Consider the following 21,101-nt stretch of genomic DNA (forward strand, 5'->3'; position numbering starts at 1 on the left):
CGCCTGAAGGAAACTGCATCTGCAATCCCAATGTGAAAGCCTGAGTGCTTTCACACTGAGGCGCTGCACTGGCAGGGCATCAAAAAAAGTCCTGCAAGCAGCTTCTTTGCAGCGCTTTAGGAGCGTTAAATACACCGCTCCTAACACGCCCCTTCCCATTGAGGAATCTTTTTTAACGTCAAAGTGCCTGAAAAACACCCCAGTGTGAAAAGGGTCTTAGCTGCGCTTTACTAGCGTTTTTCGGGCGCTGGCAGTGTGAAAGGGCTCTGAAAGCACTCTGGCTTTCACATTGAGATTGCAGATGAGGCTTCTTTCAGGCGCTTTACAGGCTTTTTTAACGCCAAAGCACCTGAAAATTCCAGATAAACACCCAAAAAATGCCTCAGTGTGAAAGGGGCCTTACTGACACATCCAGAATCTGTCACAAGTTCCACTCGTTGTCACTCTACCATGAGATGGATTTCAAAGGGTACTTAAAGCGGATGTGCCACTAAAAAAATATATTAAAAGCCAGCAGCTACAAATACTGCAGCTGCTGACTTTTAATATTAGGACACTTACCTGTCCTGGAGTCCAGCGCCGATCGCAGCAGATGACGAGCCGATCGCTCGTCACCCTGCTGCTCCCCCCTCCATCCACGGTGAGGGAACCAGGAAGTGAAGCGCTCCGGCTTCACTGCCCGGTTCCCTACGGCGCATGCGCGAGTCGTGCTGCGCCTGCCGATTGGCTCCCGCTGTGTGCTGGGAGCCGAGTGTTCCCAGCATACAACGGGGCACGGACGGGAAGCGAGGAAAAAACCCGTCTTTTGCCCGTATCGTAGGGCCTGAAGTGGGTGCAGATACCTGTCTGTAGACAGGTATCTGCACCCCCCTCCCCCCTGAAAGGTGTCAAATGTGACACCGGAGGGGGGGAGGGTGCCGATCAGCGGGACTCCACTTTAGAGTGGAGATCCGCTTTAACTGTTGAATACCAGGGAGCATGTCTTACTAGCCCACCCCTGGACCCAGTTATACCCACAGAATAAGCTGTTGGATGGTGTTGGAGCATATCCAGGGTTGATGATACCACACCCTACACCATGTGTTCTGGTCTGAGGCCTGAGCACAGCTTCATGAGAGGAGGTGTCTGGTGAGCACTGTAAAGGTAAGTATAAGTAGATCAGAGTGTTGGCTAGGAAGACTTTCTATTGGGGAAAAAAAATTACAGTCTCTTTAAATGGCTCTGCCATTATAGAATATTGTTCTTCTTTAAGGGCCAATATACCAAAGGGGTGAACTTTACTGTAGCTTGTGTTCATTAAAGGGGTTTTCCACCCATTTTTTAAGTTTATTAAAAGTCAGCAGCTACAAAAAGCGTAGCTGCTGGCTTTTAATAAACAGACACTTACCTGCTCCACGGCTCCAGCGACGCGCCGGCTGGGGCTCCGCTCCTCGCCCCCCCTCGCCGTCTTCATTCCTAGTGTGGGCACCCGGCAGTGACAGCTTTCGGCTTCATGGCCGGGCACCCACTGCGCATGCGCAAGCGGCACTGCGCATGCGCGAGCGGCACGGCGCCGTCCGATTGGACAGGCGCTCGCCTACAGGGAGGGGCTGTGAAAAGGTGATTAAGCTAATCGCCTTTCCAGCCCCTCGGCGGAAGGAGGAAGTGGGACAGGAAGTCCCCTTCTCCTGAAGCCCCCACTCCCCCCCCAAAAAAATTACATGCCAAATGTGGCATGTAAGGGCGCGAGGAGTGGGTTAAGCGGAAGTTCCATTTTTAGGTGGAACTCCGCTTTAAAAACACTCCTTAGGGTTCAGAAAAGTGTAAAAAGTTAACTTTTTTCCTGAGCCTGAAATGTAGCTATGAAGTAAACATAAACTAGAATATGACCCATTTAGTAAATCAGATTTTTAAGGCGCTCCTTTTGCGGCCATCTGGCTTGACAAAAGTTGATTGGGTGAAATATTCTAACCCACAAACCACCTGCAACAAATCAGAAGAAGGCCAGCTTGGGTATTCTGACAGCCATTGGTACAGTCTGTCAAAATACAATAGCCCATAGTGGGAGGTTTGTCCATCTATGCTGTTAGTGTGGATGGAGGAAAATTTAGGATTATTTTCGTTCAGCCTATTGGCTGGGGGAAAAAAATCTGTGTATGGCCAGGTATTTGGGGAGCATTTTTTCAGACTGCTGCTTCTGTTTTTGTGAAGTCTATAGCAATAATTGCTATGATCGGGATGTGTATGGAAAATAGACCATTCATAATAAGTGACAAAGATCTCAAAAAAATCTTCCAACCTTCTGAAAACAGTTTATTTATAAGAGGGTAAAATTGTACACAAGAATACCAAGGAATTAGAACTTTGTATAACAGGATTCTAAATAAAAGTTGTTCATTTACTAAAGCTGGAGAGTGCAAAATTTGGTGCAGCTCTTCATAGAAACCAATCAGCTTCCAGGTTTTGTATGTCAAATCTTAATTGTACAAGTTGATTGGCTACCATGCACAGATGCACCAGATGTTGCACTCTCCAGTTTTAGTAAATCAGTCCTATAGCAGTGGCAGCCTGTCCATAAGGGGCGCAGGGGCGCCGCCCCCCATCAATGCGTTCGGCCCCCTAATCTGTTTTTTTCTTTTTTGAAGCACATGATTAAAGCCAGAGGCTCTAATATGCTTCAAAAAAGGGTGGCAAAAAGTATCTGATTAAAAAAGAAAAAATACGTTAATATTTACAGTTTTTTTGCATTACGGGCTCTCAACTCCAATATCAACTTATTCTCCAAATGGTAGAACACCCTTTAGCAGCAGTCGATGGTTCCTTTCAAATGGAATGGTTGTAACACAATGTTTTATAGATACTGTAGGACAGTATTCATTCGCTATTGTCACACAAGTGGATGTGTTCGAGGCGCAGTGGTCTGCCCCCCGAGCACACCCACTTGTGTGACAATAGCGAATGAATATTCGCTTTTGTCACACTGATTCTCCTACCGGGCAATCTGGAAGTTAGTCCTAAAACCTATTAGGCCTCGTACAGACGACCGAACATGTCTGCTGAAACTGGTCCGCGGACCAGTTTCAGCAGACATGTTCGGTCGTCTGTACGGCCGACCGGACAATTTTCCGGCGGATCGGACAGGTTTCCAGCGGACGAATGTTTCTTAGCATGCTAAGAAACATGTCCGCTGGAAGCCTGTCCGTCGGACATGTTCGGTAGTCAGAAAGCCCTCGCATGCGTCTAAGTGATTCGATGCATGCGTGGAAGCATTGACCTTCCAGGGTCGCGCACGTCGCTGCGTCATTGTCGCGGCGACGGCGCGGCCATGTCACCGCGTATCCTGTCCGCGCGGATTTCGGTTTGATGGTGTGTACAACCATCAGACCGAAATCTCCGAGCGGACATGTCCGATGAAAGCGGACCGTTTTCATCGGACATGTCCCCTCGTGTGTACGAGGCCTTACCCAATTGGCTGAAAGGACAGATGATCCTATTGGAGGTCTAGGAGGAGGATGGAGGAGACGCGTGGCATAAGCCACCGTGATGGAGAGGAGGAGGAGACGCGATAGAAGCCGCCACCCATAGAGTGCTGCCTGCCCGTGACCTAGAGTAAGTACGGGGCTGGATGACCGACAAACCATGCGTGCAGAGGGGGTGTCGGGGGGTGCCAGCCGCCAGGGGGTGGTTGTTTGCCGCCCCCCTCCAAAAAAAAACCCAGCCACCACTGTCCTACAGTATCTTTAAAACAACGTGTTGCAACCATTCCTTTTGAAATTAACAATCGACTGCTGCTAAAAGGTGTTCTACCATTTGGAGAATAAGCTGATATTGGAGTTGAGAGCCTGTTATGCAATAGACTCTGTAAATATTTAAAAAAAAATCTTTTTTAATCAGATACTTTTTATTGAAATTAAAACTAGATTTTATATATTGTATTATAATAAAAAGAAATGCAATTGCCATATACACTACGGCCTTGGTACAGCTGCAAATATAGCCAAAACACTTCACACAAAAGTCAAGAACATATCAAAAGAAAAAGAAAACCATATACAGAAAACACCACATAACTTGTCTCCAGAGGGTACAGTATACAGGGCTCATCTAGATAAATATTCTCTTAATTTATCCAATAAGGTGGAAAGTCAATTTTCTGTTCAGTTTGAATACCGAATCATGCGGAAGAGTTCACCTTTCACGTGATTGGATAATTGAAGTGGATATTCACAAAATGTATTGGGCAAACTCCTTTAATAAGCCAGCCTCCAGTTCTTATCTCCTGTGCATGGCCAGTATTTCAAATTCTAGGGAAGGAAGTTAATTTGGACCTCGTAATCACTTATTAGCCGCCCTACTGCATGTTCCAAACCTTGTAAATAAAAAGTACAATTCATTCCCGGCATCATAAAGGGCAGTGCGGAGTCTGCCTAATGACTGGAGTCTCCCTTATCTTTTGAGGCTTTATGTCTGCTTTCTTTTGCCTGTATGTAAACTTTTTGTAGCCTATCTAATCTAAGATTAACCCTTGTAATGATATAGCCATGCTTCAGCTCTTTGAATTTTGTTGAAGGAAAGGGGAAAACCTTCCAACTCTCACAGAACCTCAAGCTGTGTGTATACATATATGTATGAGAAGCTAATTAGCCAAGTGGCGATTGAATAAACAGCTTTCACTTTTTATGCAGAATAGTATAACCCCTCCCCCTTTGTAAAAGCACAAGAGGACAACAGCCAGGCACCATAGAGCCTTGTCCGGACAGAAAGAAAAAGTTCACGGGAGACTTGTACCCTCCTGTGAAGTCTCAATGAGCTAAACATATGTCAGGAGTTCACTTCTCTAATTAGGCCCTTCATTGTACTACTGACCAAAATAAGACTGGTCTACCCAACGGGGTTGGTTTGTAAAGAAGAAAATATTCACTTAGCCCGGCAAAGTGTTCACTTAAAAAAAAAACAGTCATGTGCAGGAACTTTGAGAAATATGGCTTTCCATTACAAGAACTAATTGAAGGGTTTCAAGGAATCCCCAAAGACCCTGAAACACCGACAGACCAAAGTGGGCGGGGAGGACTATACCGGTACTGGGTAGAATGGTTGTACTCAACCAAAATGATTCACATTGGATAGGTTTAGAAAAATGTATTCACATAATATACATAAAAAGGAATTAAAAATAATACACAACATTTAAAATACAATACAAATACACTTGACCAATTGGATGATTGGAGAACGTTTTGCTAGGTGAACATGATCATTTAGTAAATCAGCTACATTGAAAACTTGACATCTTAGCCTATATTCACTTCAAATAACAAGTTCGATTTCGGGGATATTTATTTTATTATATTTAGTATTAATTTGTTAGGCATTAAAGGTAAGCCCCTGCTATAGTGAAACTCACATATTGATGGCAATCTCTTTTAAAAGTTTGAAAAAATGTTTGCCTTAGGCCTCGTACACACGACCGAGTTTCTCGGCAAAAACCAGCAAGAAACTTGCTGTTTTTTGCCAAGGAAACCTGTCGTGTGTACACTTTTCGACGAGGAAACTGTCGAGGATCTCGTCGAGCAAAAAAGAGAGCATGTCTTCTTTTTTCTCGACGGGAATGGGGAAATTTGGCTCGCCGAGATCCTCGACAGCCTAACAAGGAACTCGACGAGCAAAACGATGTGTTTCACCCGTCGAGTTTCTCGGTCGTGTGTACGAGGCTTTAGTCAAGTGACAATTTTACTACTTGTAGTGCTTAACTATTAGATGCAGACAAGATTAGAAAAATATATTGTAGGGCATTTGACTGGAAGCAAACAACTTAACGACCACCACCATGTACAAATCTAAAGTGGTCCATATAGTGAAGAATTATTCACTTTAAAGGGGTTGTAAAGGTACAATTTTTCAGGTGATGTATTATTTTATCTATTTATGACTATTTGAGAACATTAGGTAGGTGGGAAATACTTTCATTTTTTAATCTTGAGGTTTAGTGAACATGCCAGGTATGAGCAGGAATATTTACTAAATGCTGTCAGATTAAAGGGGTTGTAAAGGTAACATTTTTTTTCCTAAATAGTTTCCTTTACCTTAGTACAGTCCTCCTTCTCTTACCTCATCCTTCCATTTTGCTTTTAAATGTCCTTATTTCTTCTGAGAAATCCTCACTTCCTGTTCTTCTGTCTGTAACTCCACACAGTAATGCAAGGCTTTCTCCCTGGTGTGGAGTGTCGTGCTCGCCCCCTCTTTTAGACTACAGGAGAGTCAGGACGCTCTCTACATTGCAGATAGAGAAAGGAGCTGTGTGTTAGTGGGCGTCCTGACTCTCCTGTAGTCCAAGGGAGGGGGCGAGCACGACACTCCACACCAGGGAGAAAGCCTTGCATTACTGTGTGGAGTTACAGACAGAAGAACAGGAAGTGAGGATTTCTCAGAAGAAATAAGGACATTTAAAAGCAAAATCGAAGGATGAGGTAAGTGAAGGAGGACTGCACTAAGGTAAAGGAAGCTATTTAGGAAAAAATGTACCTTTACAACCCCTTTAAGGTCATTATAACATAGGACATAGGGGCACGCTACATTTGGAGGAAAATGCTGTATTTATTGGCGTATAACACTCACTTTTTTACCCTGAAAATAGAGGGTAAACTGTGCCTGCGTGTTATACGCAGGGAGCTGTGGAAAGTTTTTTCCCTGAAACTTCCCTCTAAAAGTTAGGGTGCTATACGCCGATAAATACGGTAGATATGGAATAAACCTCAAAAATATATGGGATTTTGTAGGCAATGTAAGAATGAAATATATATATATATATATAAAAAAGAGAAATGTATTTTATATATATATATATATATATATATATATATATATATATATATATATATATATATATATATATATATATATATATATATATATATATATATATATATATATAATATTTATTATAGAAAAAGTAAAAAAGAAAAAACCTTTTTCTATAATAAATATTAATTTTATATATATGAAATTTCATTCTTTAATTGCCTACAAAATCCCATATATTTTTGAGGTTTACTTCATACAGTATATTGACAAGGGATGGTGGAAATTTACATGTGTGGCCCTGGGAATCACCCAATTCAATAGATTTAACCTCTACATACAAAAAGGCTTCTTCACAGTAAGAGCTGTGAGATGTAGAATAGGATCCCTCAAGGAATTGTTGCGGCCCACTCAGAAGTTTGTTTTAAAAAAAGAGCTGGATACATTCTTAAATGCACAAAATATATCTAGATTATAAGCTTCATGAGCAGAGTCCTCCTATTCCTGCTCTATTGAGCTGTGTTGTAGCTGTACTGTTCCCCTTTATATTGTAGGTGCTAAATAAGTCCTATATAATAATAATAATAATAGATACCAACATTTATAGGTAATAACAACAGAGATTGTTGATCCAGGGTATATACAATGACCTTCGGGGGATCAAGAAGGAGTTTTATTTCCTCCGCTGAAGCAAATTGGACCATGCTTCATAGGGTTTTTATTTTTCTGGTCTCTAGATCAACTGTGGGTGGGTATAGGATTCTGTAAATTAAGGTTTTGTCTTTATTTTTTTTTTTCTGTTGTTTGAACTAGATGCTCTTTTTTGGCTTGACGTAAGCTGGGTATAGATGGATTGAAATTTGCCTGGATCAGCAGGGACCAATCTGTGTGTGACCCTCTCTGTTTGACAGCAGTCGATCATTAGAAAACGCTAGAAAACTTGTGTCAATTAGCAGCTGCAGCCAATCAGATCAATATATTCTGACAGGAGTGGGAGCCACTGTTAGAATACAATGCCCCAGTTGGGGGGGGGGGGGGCTTCTCTATATACCTCATTTGTGTGGATGGAGGAACCTCTTGCTGTTTTTTTCCTGAACAAAAAAAAAACAGCTATACCCCAGTTTAACTATATGATTATTATACATTGCAATATACATCATCACTGGGACCCCAGCATTGAATGAAGTGAAGTTTTGGTTTGCTAGTTGTGTCTCCTGTGTTTTCTTAACCACTTCAGCCCTGGAAAGATTTACCCACTTGCTGACCAGGCCATTTTTTGCGATACGGCACTGCGTCACTTTAAACGGACAATTGCGCGGTCGTGCGACGTTGTATTCAAACAAAACTTAGCTTTCTTTTGGTGGTATTTGATCACCTCTGCGTTTTTTTTTATTTTTTGCGCCATAAACAAAAAAAGAGCAACAATTAAAAAAAAATAATATATATATATATATATATATATATATATATATATATATATATATATATATATATATATATATATATATATATATATATATATATATATATATATATAAATATTTTTTTTTACTTTTTGCTATAATAAATATCCCAAATTAAAAAAAAAAAAAAAAATGTCTTCGATATGTGTTCTACATATTTTTGGTAAAATAAAACCCAGTTAGCATATATTGATTGGTTTGCACAAAAGTTATTGCATCTACCTGAATAATAATAATAATCTACAAAATAGGGCATAGCTTTATGCCATTTTTCTTCTTTTTTTTTTACTAGTAATGGCGGTGACCTGTGACATTGCGGCAGACAGATCGGACACTTTTGACACTTTTTTGAGACCAGTGACATTTATACAGCGACCAGTGCTATAAAAATGCACTGATTTCTGTATAAATGACACTGGCAGGGAAGGGGTTAACACCAGGGGGCGCTCAAAGGGTTAAATGTTACCTAGGGAGAAGTTTTCTAACTGTGGGGGGAGTGGACTGACAAGGAATAGAGAGAGATCGCTGTTCCTAATCACTAGGAACAGATAATCTCACTACTCCCCTGACAGAACGGGCATCTGCTTTGTTTACACTGGCAGATCCCAGTTCTGCCCCTCTGTGAAGCGATCGCGGGTGGCCGGCGGACATTGATTCCGCTGGACCCGCTGATTGGCTCCCCCGCTAGCGAATGTGCACAGATCGCCGTGTACGCGCCCAACGTACAATGACGGCGATTCACGCAGGAGAGTAAACATTCCGCAGTACAATTGCGGCGGATGGTCGATAGTGGTTAAAGTATATAAAAAATGTAAACTGTAAGAATGCATTTCTCTTTTTTTTTTGCTGCCTTGTGGCTTTTTAAATATACCAATGAAAGTGTTTTGTTATTTTTAGTCCACATGTTAAAAAAAAAAGAGACAAAAACAGCCGTAAATCACACCAGAAATCTTGTGCGCTAATAACTTCCTGTGCTTTGGGTAGCCATCAGTTAGCATTGTCCCCATCTATATCTGTTGACTACAAAACACATCCCCCTGTGTTATGGAGATGAGAAGTTCCTAACACACTACCTTCCTGGGGTGACAGTGACAACATGCTCCTCCTAAATACAGTATGGTTGTCACCTTAGAAATGGAAGTATGCACCTAGCAGGATCACCAGGTAAAAATAAAGAAACCGATAAGGAAGAGGGAAAAAAAGGTGCCATCACAACTAAGGAATTGTAAGCTGCAGTACATACAATTTGTGTTCTTGGGTTTAGAGACACTTTAAATGATCTGAAACCACCTTGTGAAGGAACATTATAAACCGGATATATATATTGATATATAATGAACATAAATGTAAAATAGATAAGATTTAGGCTCAGTTCACACTGCAACGACCTGAAAGTCACGTGACTTACAGTGCGATTTTGCCAGGCAACTTCAGCGTGACTTTGGCGGGACTTTGGCATGACTTTGAAGCAACTTCAGGGAGTTCATGTGTAATCTTCCTTTAATGTCGGATCCAAAATACATCAATTAAGATGAGAATCTGACTTGGGGGCAACTTCCATTAACCTCCCTGTCCGTAATCCCGAGTGTGGCTTGGGGTTAAATTTCAGTTCCAATAGCGGTAACCCCCGAGCCACACTCGGGATTGCATCTCAGGTTCCTGGTCCAGGTTACTTACCTTGTCACCAGGATCCTGCGATGTCCCCCCCTCTGTGTCAGCGGTCTGTGTCCTCAATTCCCATTACATAGTATTACATAATATATACAAACAAAAAAAAATTCTTCTAGCCCTCAAGCCCTCAATCTGTGTTCTTATTAAGGGCATGAGTAGAAAAAAATAGCAAATTTCTATCCATCTACACCTCCCATTAGGCATTGTAAAACTCTGACATTCACAGACATGACTAGGCATGATGGGAATTGTAGTTCCTGAACAACTGGAGGGTCGTAGTTTGAAGACCCCTGGTACCAACAAGATTATTTTTACAAATGTTACTGGTGTATTTTTCACCACTGATAGCAATTGTCAGTTGAATAAAGTGGGCTTCCCTGTCACTGCTCTTATCATTTTATTTGTTTCTGTTACACAAGTAAACCTGGCCATACACTAGTAGATATTCATTAAAAAAATCTTGTTTTTAGAACTTTTGTTTGATTTTCTAAATGTTAGTTGACGTTTGTTTTTGACCACAATGATGTGAAAACTCGAAGAAGCAGGATGGAATTTTTTTTTTTGCAAACAGATTTTTCACAATGTGGTTTTCGTTTGGGAAAGTCCGTTCAATCCAAAACTGAATGTTAAAAGCAATTTTTTTTAACTAATTTTGAATGACATTCACATACACTGATGAGAATATTCGTAAAAATGTTTGTTTAAAATTCTACTAGTGTATGGCCAGCTTAAAGTGGTTGTAAAGGCAGAAGGTTTTTTATCTTAATGCATTCTACGCATGAAGGTAAAACACATTCTGTGTGCAGCAGCCCCCCAGCCCCCCTAAACGTTACCCAAGCCCCCTCTCGATCCAGCGATGTCCACCAGAGCATTGCCTCTCCAGGGACTCGCACTGGCTAATGGAAGCAGCGGAAGCCATTGGCTCACGCTGCTGTCAATCACAGTCAGTGAGCTGATCAGAAGATGGAGGGGGTGGGGCCGAACCACGGCTCTGTGTGTGAATGGACACACAGGGCTCAGGTGCCTCTAAAGCAACCTGTTTGCTTTGGGGGCACCCAACAGGGGGCAGGAGCCAGAAGCGCCGGCGAGGGAACCAAGAAGAAGATGATCCGAGCCAGTCTGTGCAAAACCACTCTACAGAGCAGGTAAGTATGACATGTTTATTATTTTGATAAAAAAACGTTACCTCATGCACTGGCAGTGTCAAACCTGTGTTAAACCTGCTAAACTTGGTTTTAAGGCAGGAACATTCAAAGCCTGGCATACAAGTACAGTTTTTCATTGAACAAAAAAAAGAGCAAACAGATACCCATATCAATACAAGTGATGTTGGTGCAGGGATCTCTCGCTGTGTCTTTGTATTCTGACAGCGGGCATTCCCCCACCAGAATACACAGATCAGTGGTTGAAGCCATTGGCTGTTAGCGATGATTGAATGCTGGTTTTCCATCATGACTGTTTGATAGAAGCTGGTTATTAGACTAAAGAAAAATGTGATACTGCGCTAACTAACTAAGTAAACAGAGAATAAATAAGCTGCAACAAAAATTGTGATATACACACAATATACAGACAAAACGGAAAAAATAAGTTGCGCTAAACCATAAGCGAGTATAAATTATTAAATTGAATAATAATAAATAAATTAATATAAATAGTGTCCATAAAGTCCAACGGACAAAAAATAAAATCGTAGTGAAAGTTCAAATCAGGTGAGTGAGTTAATGAGTAAAGATATAAAACGTGACTGGCAAGCATAAATCCTCCACCGGTGCAATGGATGAATATATGACTATGCGCTTACCAGAAGGGCAAGCAAACAAGGCTTGCAGCTGGAACCCCCAGCTAGGGTCTTTATCAGGAACTGCCACTGATAGTCTGGATGGTATTCCTCCAATTGTGTGGATAGGTTCAAAATCCAAGGAGCATGAAAGAAATATATCATATGGTGATGTACCGCAGATAAATCGAATTATTAGCACACCAAAGGAAAGCCGCCACCGATAGGTATCACCAAATAGGGGGGACTCTTACCAGATATATAAAAACAGAATGCTTGTGGCCAAACCCAGCCAGGGCCTTTAAAAGATTGCCTCCAAATTCGCCAGCCAGAGCAAACGACTCTTACAAGCAGCCACAGCAGAGTATATCACCAAAAGAAAAATGAGATCCACATAGTGATGTACCGCAGATAAAAAGATTTAATAAAGCAAATTGCACTTACATAAAAAATGGTCAGTTTCAGCATTTAAAATTTCGAGCCGGCCGGCTACTACGAACGCCCGTCCTTCGGGACCTAGACGCAGCACGTCAAAGCGTCTCCTCCTCCCGACGTACGTTTCGTCAGTATGTGACGTCGTCTGGGGAACGGGCGACGCAATGACGTGTCGCGCTTAAATATACAACAGTAAAACCAAGCCTCGATGTGGATATATTCATGGCTATCACGCGGCAGGGATCAACCAATCGCGGGAGCCACAAATCACAACGAGACGAATAATGCATAGATGCCGCAGGGAGATCGTTACAATCTCGATGCAGCACTCAAAATAATAACAAAAATAACATGGTAATAGGAATAACATAGGGAATATGAACATTGGCTCGACTCGAGAATGTTCATATTCCCTATGTTATTCCTATTACCATGTTATTTTTGTTATTATTTTGAGTGCTGCATCGAGATTGTAACGAACGTCGGGAGGAGGGGACGCTTTGACGTGCTGCGTCTAGGTCCCGAAGGACGGGCGTTCGTAGTAGCCGGCCGGCTCGAAATTTTAAATGCTGACAAAATTTTGGTACATATGTACTGGGCTTAAATGTAGGAAAAAGGGCTCTGGAAGTCAGTTGTTTAAACTTCCCAGAGATGAGTTCTGAACTTAGAAAAGCTAAACGCAGGAGTGTCAGTGTGAATGAGACCTAAATCCACACCGTATTCCAGGCTGTACATGAAAATCCTAAAATAATATTTAGTCAAATGCAGCAGTTAAAAACAAAAACACCACAGTGCAGACAATATTTATTTTAACACATCTGGGACTTCCAAAGCTCAGGAAGTGAATTAATGAACAGATACAAACTGTGTAATTGTTGTCAGATGGCAGTGCCCCTCATTTAGTCAATGCATTATCTATTACCTGGCTTCAGCACAGGAAGGAAATGCATTGCTAATAGGACACTTTTATCGCCGGGGCTTTGTCGGTGAGCATTTTAATTATATCCGTGTATTTTTTTGTGCTGCGTTTGATGTGTACACTCAGGATACTACCTGTATTATAGGCCTGACACCACTTGTTACATGACTGGACATGCATGTTTATGGCAATGTAACTAAGATGGGGGAATGCTGCTATACCTCCTTGTTGTGGGTTTATCACAGAGCATACTGACACTCAGCTAAAAGAAAAAAATCAACATGGTTGATGCCTGTTTTCTCTGCAATTGGCCATCAAACACCTTAAAATGATTTTCTGTTTTATTGATCTACATGTGTGGATTATCTGTAGAAGAAGGCTGATGGTCTGCTGCCATCTTTTAAGGCCATTTGCTTGGGCCTTAAAAGGCTTTGATGGAGTACTTTCCATGGTCCCACTGGTGCATGTATTCAGCTATCATATGCTGATTACTCTCTTTGTCTCATGAAAGATTTAGGCAGTTGGCACATGCATGGTCAAATCTGTTCCTGATTGGCCTCATGTGACTTGTACTGCAGAAGTAGGTTCAACCATCCTTATATCATCCTTTACTTTGAATTGTGTGCGTGCATGGGTGTGTGAGTGTGGGGAGGGGGTTTTCAAGCAGGGCTGCTGCTGGAAATGATGGGGCCCCTTACATCCTGCCTGACGGGGCCCCCCAACCCTGCCCCCAACCCCCAAGATGCAGCGGAACATTGGCATTTACTTTATCTGCCCACTCCCTGAAAATGAAAAACAAAAAGTCCCTTCTCTGCTGCCATCTGCTCCTCTGTTGAAGTGATGGGGCCCAGGGAAATGTAATTTAACCCTGGTAAGCAAGTAGAAGTGGGGGTGTAGTCCAGTAAAAACAATTTATTAATTTAAGCAGAAATTAACAATAAAGCTGCCCCGGGCCCCCCTGTTTAGCTGATAATGCCTGAGCCCCGTACAACAGGACCAGTTGTACTGCCTTATCAGCAGCCCTGGTTTCAAAGCTGCACTGCTCTTAACACTGATAGCTATGAAGCAGATTGGACCATTTTTAGTAAAGATATTTAGTCTTTTTTATCATCTTAGTGTCAATTTCCCCATAGCAACCAATAAACCAGCACTCGTTATACATTAATGCTATTAATCTAATTGATGCCTAATGGGCAAAACAAACAGGTGTGGATTTATGAAAGACAAATCGACTGTGCAGTTGCTCCAAAGCTTAGTAAATTAGGTATAGTAAAGAATACCCAATCATGTCCAACAATAATAAAAAAATATATATATTTTTTTGCTTGTACAGAATTGGACGATGGATGCCAACAGAGCTTCCCCTCATTTACTAAGCTCTGGAGCAACTGCACTTGCAGAGAGCAACTACACTTTGCAAAGTGCACAGTCTGTTTGCCTTTAGTAAATCAATCCCACAGTTCTGGCTTAGAGCCCATTCACACAGGGGCAACACGACTTTGGGAGGCAACTTGGACACGACTTGAGTATGAATCATCAGGCAACTTACAAGGCAACTTCAAGTTGCCTCCAGGACAGTACAAGTCAACTTCAAGTCGCCTCCAGGACAGGGGGCTTTCCAGTGGCCAATCAAACAACAATCAGCTCTGTGGGAGGGAGGGGGAGGGAGGGGGAGGGAGGGGTTTGCCTGAGAAATGTATGTTCTCTTCCTGTATTGTTGCTTCAGTTAATCCGACTTCTGAGGCGACTTCCATTGAAATCAATGGGTACAAGTTGCCTACAAGTCGGATTGAAGTAGTACAGGAACTTTTTCGGAGCGACTTCAGTAGTGTACATTAAGACGGCTCCCATTCACTTCCATTCATTTTCTCGACCGCGCGACTTGGGGCGACTTGAAGTCGGATCCCAGGTCGCCCCTAGAGTTCACACTGGGGCAACACAACTTTCTGGATGACTTTGGGAGGCAACTTGGACACGACTTGACTATGAATCATCAGGCAACTTACAAGGCAACTTCAAGTCGCCTCCAGCACAGGAGGCTTTCCAGTGGCCAATCAAACAACAATCAGCTCTGTGGGAGGGTGGGGGGAGGTTGGGGTTTGCCTGAGAAATGTATGTTATCTTCCTGTATTGTTGCTTCAGTTAAGACAGTGATCAAACTTCTGAGGCGACTTCCATTGAAATCAATGGGTACAAGTTGCCTACAAGTTGCCTAGAAGTCGGATTGAAGTAGTACAGGAACCTTTTCTGAAGTCTAAGCGACTTCAGTAGTGTGTAATAAGACGGCTCCCATTCACTTCCATTGATTTTCTCAACCACACGACTTGGGGCGACTTCAAGTCGGATCCCAGGTCGCCCCTGTGTGAACCGGCTCCTAGGCAGTTTGGTAAATGAGCCAACATAGTGAAGACTTTTTGGGAATTATGATCTGTAAAACATAAGTACAGCTTGAAATAAAGGTTTTCCAGAGAAATCCATGTGGATGGTTTGATTTGCTCTCCCAAAGCTGACCATACACCAGTAGAATTCCATTTGAACGTTCATAAAATAATTCTGAAAAATTGTTCTTTAGAACATTCTTCCTTGCAATCACTGAGTCAAGCGATTTCATTTGAAAGCCCTTAAAATTTTCGTTCAGACTTGCCACTTGAATGGAATCTCAGGCTTATTAAATAGGCTTTATTTGTGCCTAGAACATGCTCATTACAATATGTATGATTTTCCCTGAACAAAAAACATATTCATTAGAATTAGAAAAAAATAATCATTCTGCTTCCTTGAATTTTCTCATCACTACAGACGAAAATGAGTGTTGATTTGACCTGACCAACCATTGGAAAATCAAACATATTCAGAAAACAGTATTTTCAAACAAAATACAATGCGTGTATGGCCAGCTTTAGTCTTTGTATGGGGATAATAGTCATACATGAATTTCAGAGAACTTGAAAGATTTCAAATTGTTTACCAAAATCATGGCTCCCAACTATCCCTGATTTCAAGAGACTATCCCTGATTTGGAGCAATGTCCCTCTGTCCCTCTTTCCCCCTCATTTGTCCCTCATAGTTGTATATAAAATGCACGTTTTATATTTAAAAGGTGTTTCCCAGTGATAAACCTTTCATCCAAATTGCTGCATTTGTACATTTTAATAGCCAATATAAAGGAATAGTAGTGGTAAAAAAAAGTCCTTGTGGATTTAATTAACCTTTTTTTTAGTTAATTCTCCTTTAAGGGGGTGTGGCAGTGGGCATGTCCTATGCCTACATACGTTTGTTAGTAGGTGTCCCTCATTCCCATCTCAAAATGTTGGAAGGTATGCCAAAATTAATATGCTGTGTGTATTCCTTTGCAATGGAATCTCCTCTGTGACTGTATCTCTTTAAAACTACCGTAATTGTTGTAATTGGTTAGGAAATGGGTATGCTTCTTTACTTTTTTAGTAAACAATTTACTATGCCAGAATAGATTAAACACGGGCCCAATATGAGTTAAATGGGTCCTAGCTGCTGCCATGGATGTGCAAACAAGGATGTCCAGTCATCAGTTTTCTATCTAAAGCAACGCTGTATCCTGGCCTAGGTCAACAAGGCCCAGGCCTAGGGCAGCACTTTGCAGGGGTGCAGCATGGAAAGAGTCCTCGTCGGCTTGCGCTACACTGTTAGTGTAACGCAAACTGCTTCTAATTTTGACTGTCCTATCATCCTGGACAACAAACCTTCCTCACTGTGCTATATGTTTTCTGCTGCACCATTGACATGGTTATATCTTCTTAGGTCTCTCCATAAAATTATGTGCTTAAAGTAGAACTATAGGCAACACTTTTTTTTCATTCTGGATAGAGTAAGGGAGGATTATAGCCCCAGTCAGTTTATTTTTTACCATTCCTGTCCTATTGCAGAGATCTCCCTTCACTTCCTGCCTCATAGCCAAACAGGAAGTGAGAGAAAATCTATGCAAATTAAGGGAATCCACGCCCCCTCCCCCCCAGGCCCTAAGAACTAGTGTCCCCACTCAAAATTTCAGGACGGGTGTTAAACAGAAAGGGGTGTGGCCTTGACAGGAAGCGGTGGGTCATCTTTAAATTAGGGGGTGCACGAGTTTAGTCAGGCCTAGGGCAGCACAAAACCTAAATACACTACTGATCTAAAGCCCTAAAATTCATATGGAAAGAGGTATGCATGGCCAAAGGGAGCCATTTACTTGCATTAGTAGACCCATTTCGTAAACAAGAGAGGGAGTTTAGAAAGGGATTTATACTTTGCTCTTTATATGCATTTACAATAAGTGTCTATAACCTGGTAACAATAACTCCGTTTTGTATATTTATTAGCTATCCAGAAGAAGGCAAGACTCTTACCATGAAAAGTCTAGAGAGCACCCAGACGATGGTGAGTTTCAAAACCTTTCAGTTCAATCTTTCCTTTTGTATTTCTGAACCAAATAAGATACTAAATAGTGAGAAAGTTAAAATACCCACGCTATGGATATAAGTGCTTCACTGCCTGTGCAATTCTAATCCCAATATAAATGTATGTTTTTATAGGTACCAAAATAAATTGAAGCTGCTGCTGTTGTGTCAAAGACCCTATAAAGTGACAATAAACAGTGTTTTGCCCAGTACACATTTGTCCGACCAAATTCACATCGTAATTCCGATGGAATTCCATTGGAGGAAAAGAGAATATGTTCTCTATGTAAACTCCGATGGAATTCATCTGAATTTCCGATGGAATTACTCCGATGGGGTCAGTCTGACTTTTTCCATCAGAAATTCCGATCGTGTGTACAGGGCATTAAACTTAGCACTGCTTCTATATAAAATCAAACTAATATATAAAGTGCCTGTGTAATCATTAGTCCATTATAGTGCCATCATAAGTGAAAAAAGTCCATCCATGCACATAAAGTGCCAAACGAAGTTTATTCCTGCTTGTGAAGATGCAAGTGCCACTCTGTGCTCCCCTCCTGAGTAGGCCTTATGTGCACTGGGCATTAAAAACACAATTTTTCCAAGCATTTGATTTTTTTTCTGCCTTTAAAGCGGGAGTTCACCCATTTGTAAAAAAAAAAAAATTCTCCCCTTAGCTTCCTGCTCGTTCGGTCTAGGGGAATCGGCTATTTGTATTAAAATATGAGCAGTACTTACCCGTTTTCGAGCTGCATCTTCTTCCGTCGCTTCCGGGTATGGGTCTTCGGGAGCGGGCGTTCCTTCTTGATTGACAGTCTTCCGAAAGGCTTCCGACGGTCGCATCCATCGCGTCACTCGTAGCCGAAAGAAGCCGAACGTCGGTGCGGCTCTATACTGCGCCTGCGCACCGACGTTCGGCTTCTTTCAGAAAATCGTGACGCGATGGATGCGACCGTCGGAAGCCTCTCGGAAGACTGTCAATCAAGAAGGAACGCCCATTCCCGAAGCCCATACCCCGGAAGCGACGGAGAGGATGCATCTCGTAAACGGGTAAGTACTGCACATATTTTAAAATAAATAGCCGATTCCCCTAGTAAAAACGAGCAGGAATCTAAGGGGGAAAAGTGCCCTCTAAGGGTGAACCCCCGCTTTAAGTGCCCCTCAATGTTAACCTATGTGTCCATGCACACATAGGCATTTACAGGCGTTTAGAGGCATGGGCATTTAGAGGCAGCATAAAATCCACTTCCAGCACATTCAGTACCAACAGCATTTTGGCAGAGCATTAAAGGGACACTAAAGGTTCCCGTTTTTTTTTTTAATAACATACATGTCATACTTACCTCCACTGTGCAGCTCGTTTTGCACAGAGTGGCCCCGATCCTGGTCTTCTGGAGTCCCTCGGTGGCTGTCTTTGCTCCTCCCCACATCAGCTAACCCCCTTAATGGGAAGCTCTCTCCCAAGGGGGTTAGCTTGCAGACGCTCTCCCGTGATACAGCCGGTGGCTATAGCCGCTGACTGTATCACTCGGCCCCCACCCCGGTGCTCTGCGTCATTGATTTGATTGATAGCAGCGGAAGCCAATGGCTGCACTGCTATCAATCAACCAATGAATGAGCCGAGAAGCCTGGCCGAGAAGCCATCACGTTCATGGCGCAGGACTTTCGAAAGGGGGCAGGTAAGTAAACGGGGGGCTGGGGGTTGCTAATCCTCAGATGTTTTTTCACCTTAATGCATAGAATGTATTAAGGTGAAAAAACATGTACCTCTACAACCCCTTAAATTCAATACATTATTTTTTTGGCCAATGAAATGAATTATCTCCAAAGGGCTTGACACACCTAAATGTACCTAAACACTGCTTTTCTCCTGCCAGGAATATGAGGCATTCAGGAGTGATGGGCAAACTCCTTGTGTGCATGAGGCCTTACATTCAGCCCCATCCCTCTTCTTCCCTTGGCCATTCTGTGAACTATTCACTGAACACACAGCGTTCTGTGTTATCCGCCCCATCTCCCCTTGGCCATTCGTGAACCACTAACAGAATACACAGAATCAGTGAATGATCAAAGGGAGAGAAGGGGCAAATAAAACAGAACTATGTGAATAGTTCACAGGGAAGAAGAGGGCTGGGTAATACAGAATATCACGTTTTCTTAAAATGGTTTACAGAGTACACAGCATTCTGTGAATGGCCAATGGAAGAGGAGAGCCATATAAGCCGCATTAGTACTTCCATGTAGGAGAGCCACCGCTGTCATATCAACAGCAATCCAAAAGTAGAGAGCTGTACTATCTGCCATGAAAAAAATATAAATTTTAAAGTAAAGAGTAGTGATCCAGAAATTACAATTGCACCAGGAATTAGAAAAATCGCTATGCCTGGAGTTCTGCTTTATTTGTCACCCAAGATAAAGAAACCTTCCATCAGAGTCAAAACTACATCTGTGCACCATACGCAGTTTTACTGGTCAGTCTGTGAGGGAATTCCATCTAAACCAAATGTCTGGCCACAAACAGTGGTTGAAGACAGTTGGGTTTTTACTGAGAAGCTCAGTTTATTACATATTAAATGACAGACAAGCAACTTTTTGAGTAACACTTCGAGTCGTTTATGTAATACAAACATTTTCCATATTCCTTCATATCATTATATTACTAACATTTTTCCTTCTGTTTGAAACAGAATATAAAATGTTAGTCATAGTGGGAGTTCCATGCTGAAATATGAGTATATGGTTTGGTTACTTCCTCCAAGTTTTGAACATTCTGTACCTAGAGCATACAATTCTGAGGCTGAGGTCCAAAAGTTTTTTATTTTCCATTTCATCTGAAACATTAAGCATAGAATGCTACAGAAGGCATGTACAGCTTAGGAATCCAATTTTTAGATGGTTTTTAGTTTTTACATTGTGTAAAGCACACTTCTGGGAAAAAGTATAGCTTTTCTGAAGTGTCAAAAAACTGATAGGGCATCATTGTGGCTTGGCAATGACATTCACACTTGTAAACCAATAGTTTCTGTAATGATTGTAGGATATCTGAACATTCTTTTATGGTGCTTAGTTTCCATTGAATTTTATCGATTCAGATACACCTAGCATTTAATTCCTCAGGCCTCGTACACACGACCGAGTTTCTCGGCAAAAACCATCAAGAAACTTGCTGGGAGATATTTTTTTGCCGAGGAAACCGGACGTGTGTACATTTTCGTCGAGGAAACTGTCGAGAAACTCGACGAGCCAAAAAGAGAGCAAGTTTCCTCGATCTATTTCCTCGACGGGAATGAAGAAACTTGCCTTGTCAAGTTCCTCGACAGCCTAACAAGGAACTCGACAAGGAAAACGATGTGTTTCGCCCGTCGAGTTCCTCGGTCGTGTGTACGAGGCTTTAGAAGAGAAGAGAATGTTCATTTAGCGTGTCATAAAAGCAGAATCTATGTGCTGCCACCAAGAATGGCTGTGATGGTACATAACCAGATCTTTAGCGCAGAGGTCATTGTGACTTTTAAAAGTGATATATTTCAGCTATACTGATCTTCGTCAGGTTTCATATGTGCTTGAGACAAAAAGAGGGTTTATCATCACATTAAAGTCAATGGGGTTGACAAAAACAGTAGTGAATGTTTATTAAAGTTGACCAT

General features: G+C 41.9%; 1 protein-coding gene across 15 annotated transcripts in view; it reads left to right on the forward strand.

Annotated features, from left to right (window-relative positions):
- Positions 1–21,101, forward strand: part of LEF1 (lymphoid enhancer binding factor 1) — a 156,962-nt gene that overhangs the window by 11,053 nt on the left and 124,808 nt on the right. For all 15 annotated transcript variants that reach the window (XM_040329544.1, XM_040329500.1, XM_040329552.1 and 12 more), the window contains one exon: positions 17,380–17,437. In XM_040329544.1, coding sequence (XP_040185478.1) covers positions 17,380–17,437 — 58 coding nt within the window. The remainder of the gene's footprint in view (positions 1–17,379; positions 17,438–21,101) is intronic.

The sequence above is a fragment of the Rana temporaria genome, chromosome 1 (assembly GCF_905171775.1).
Source record: "Rana temporaria chromosome 1, aRanTem1.1, whole genome shotgun sequence".
NCBI lineage: Eukaryota > Metazoa > Chordata > Amphibia > Anura > Ranidae > Rana > Rana temporaria.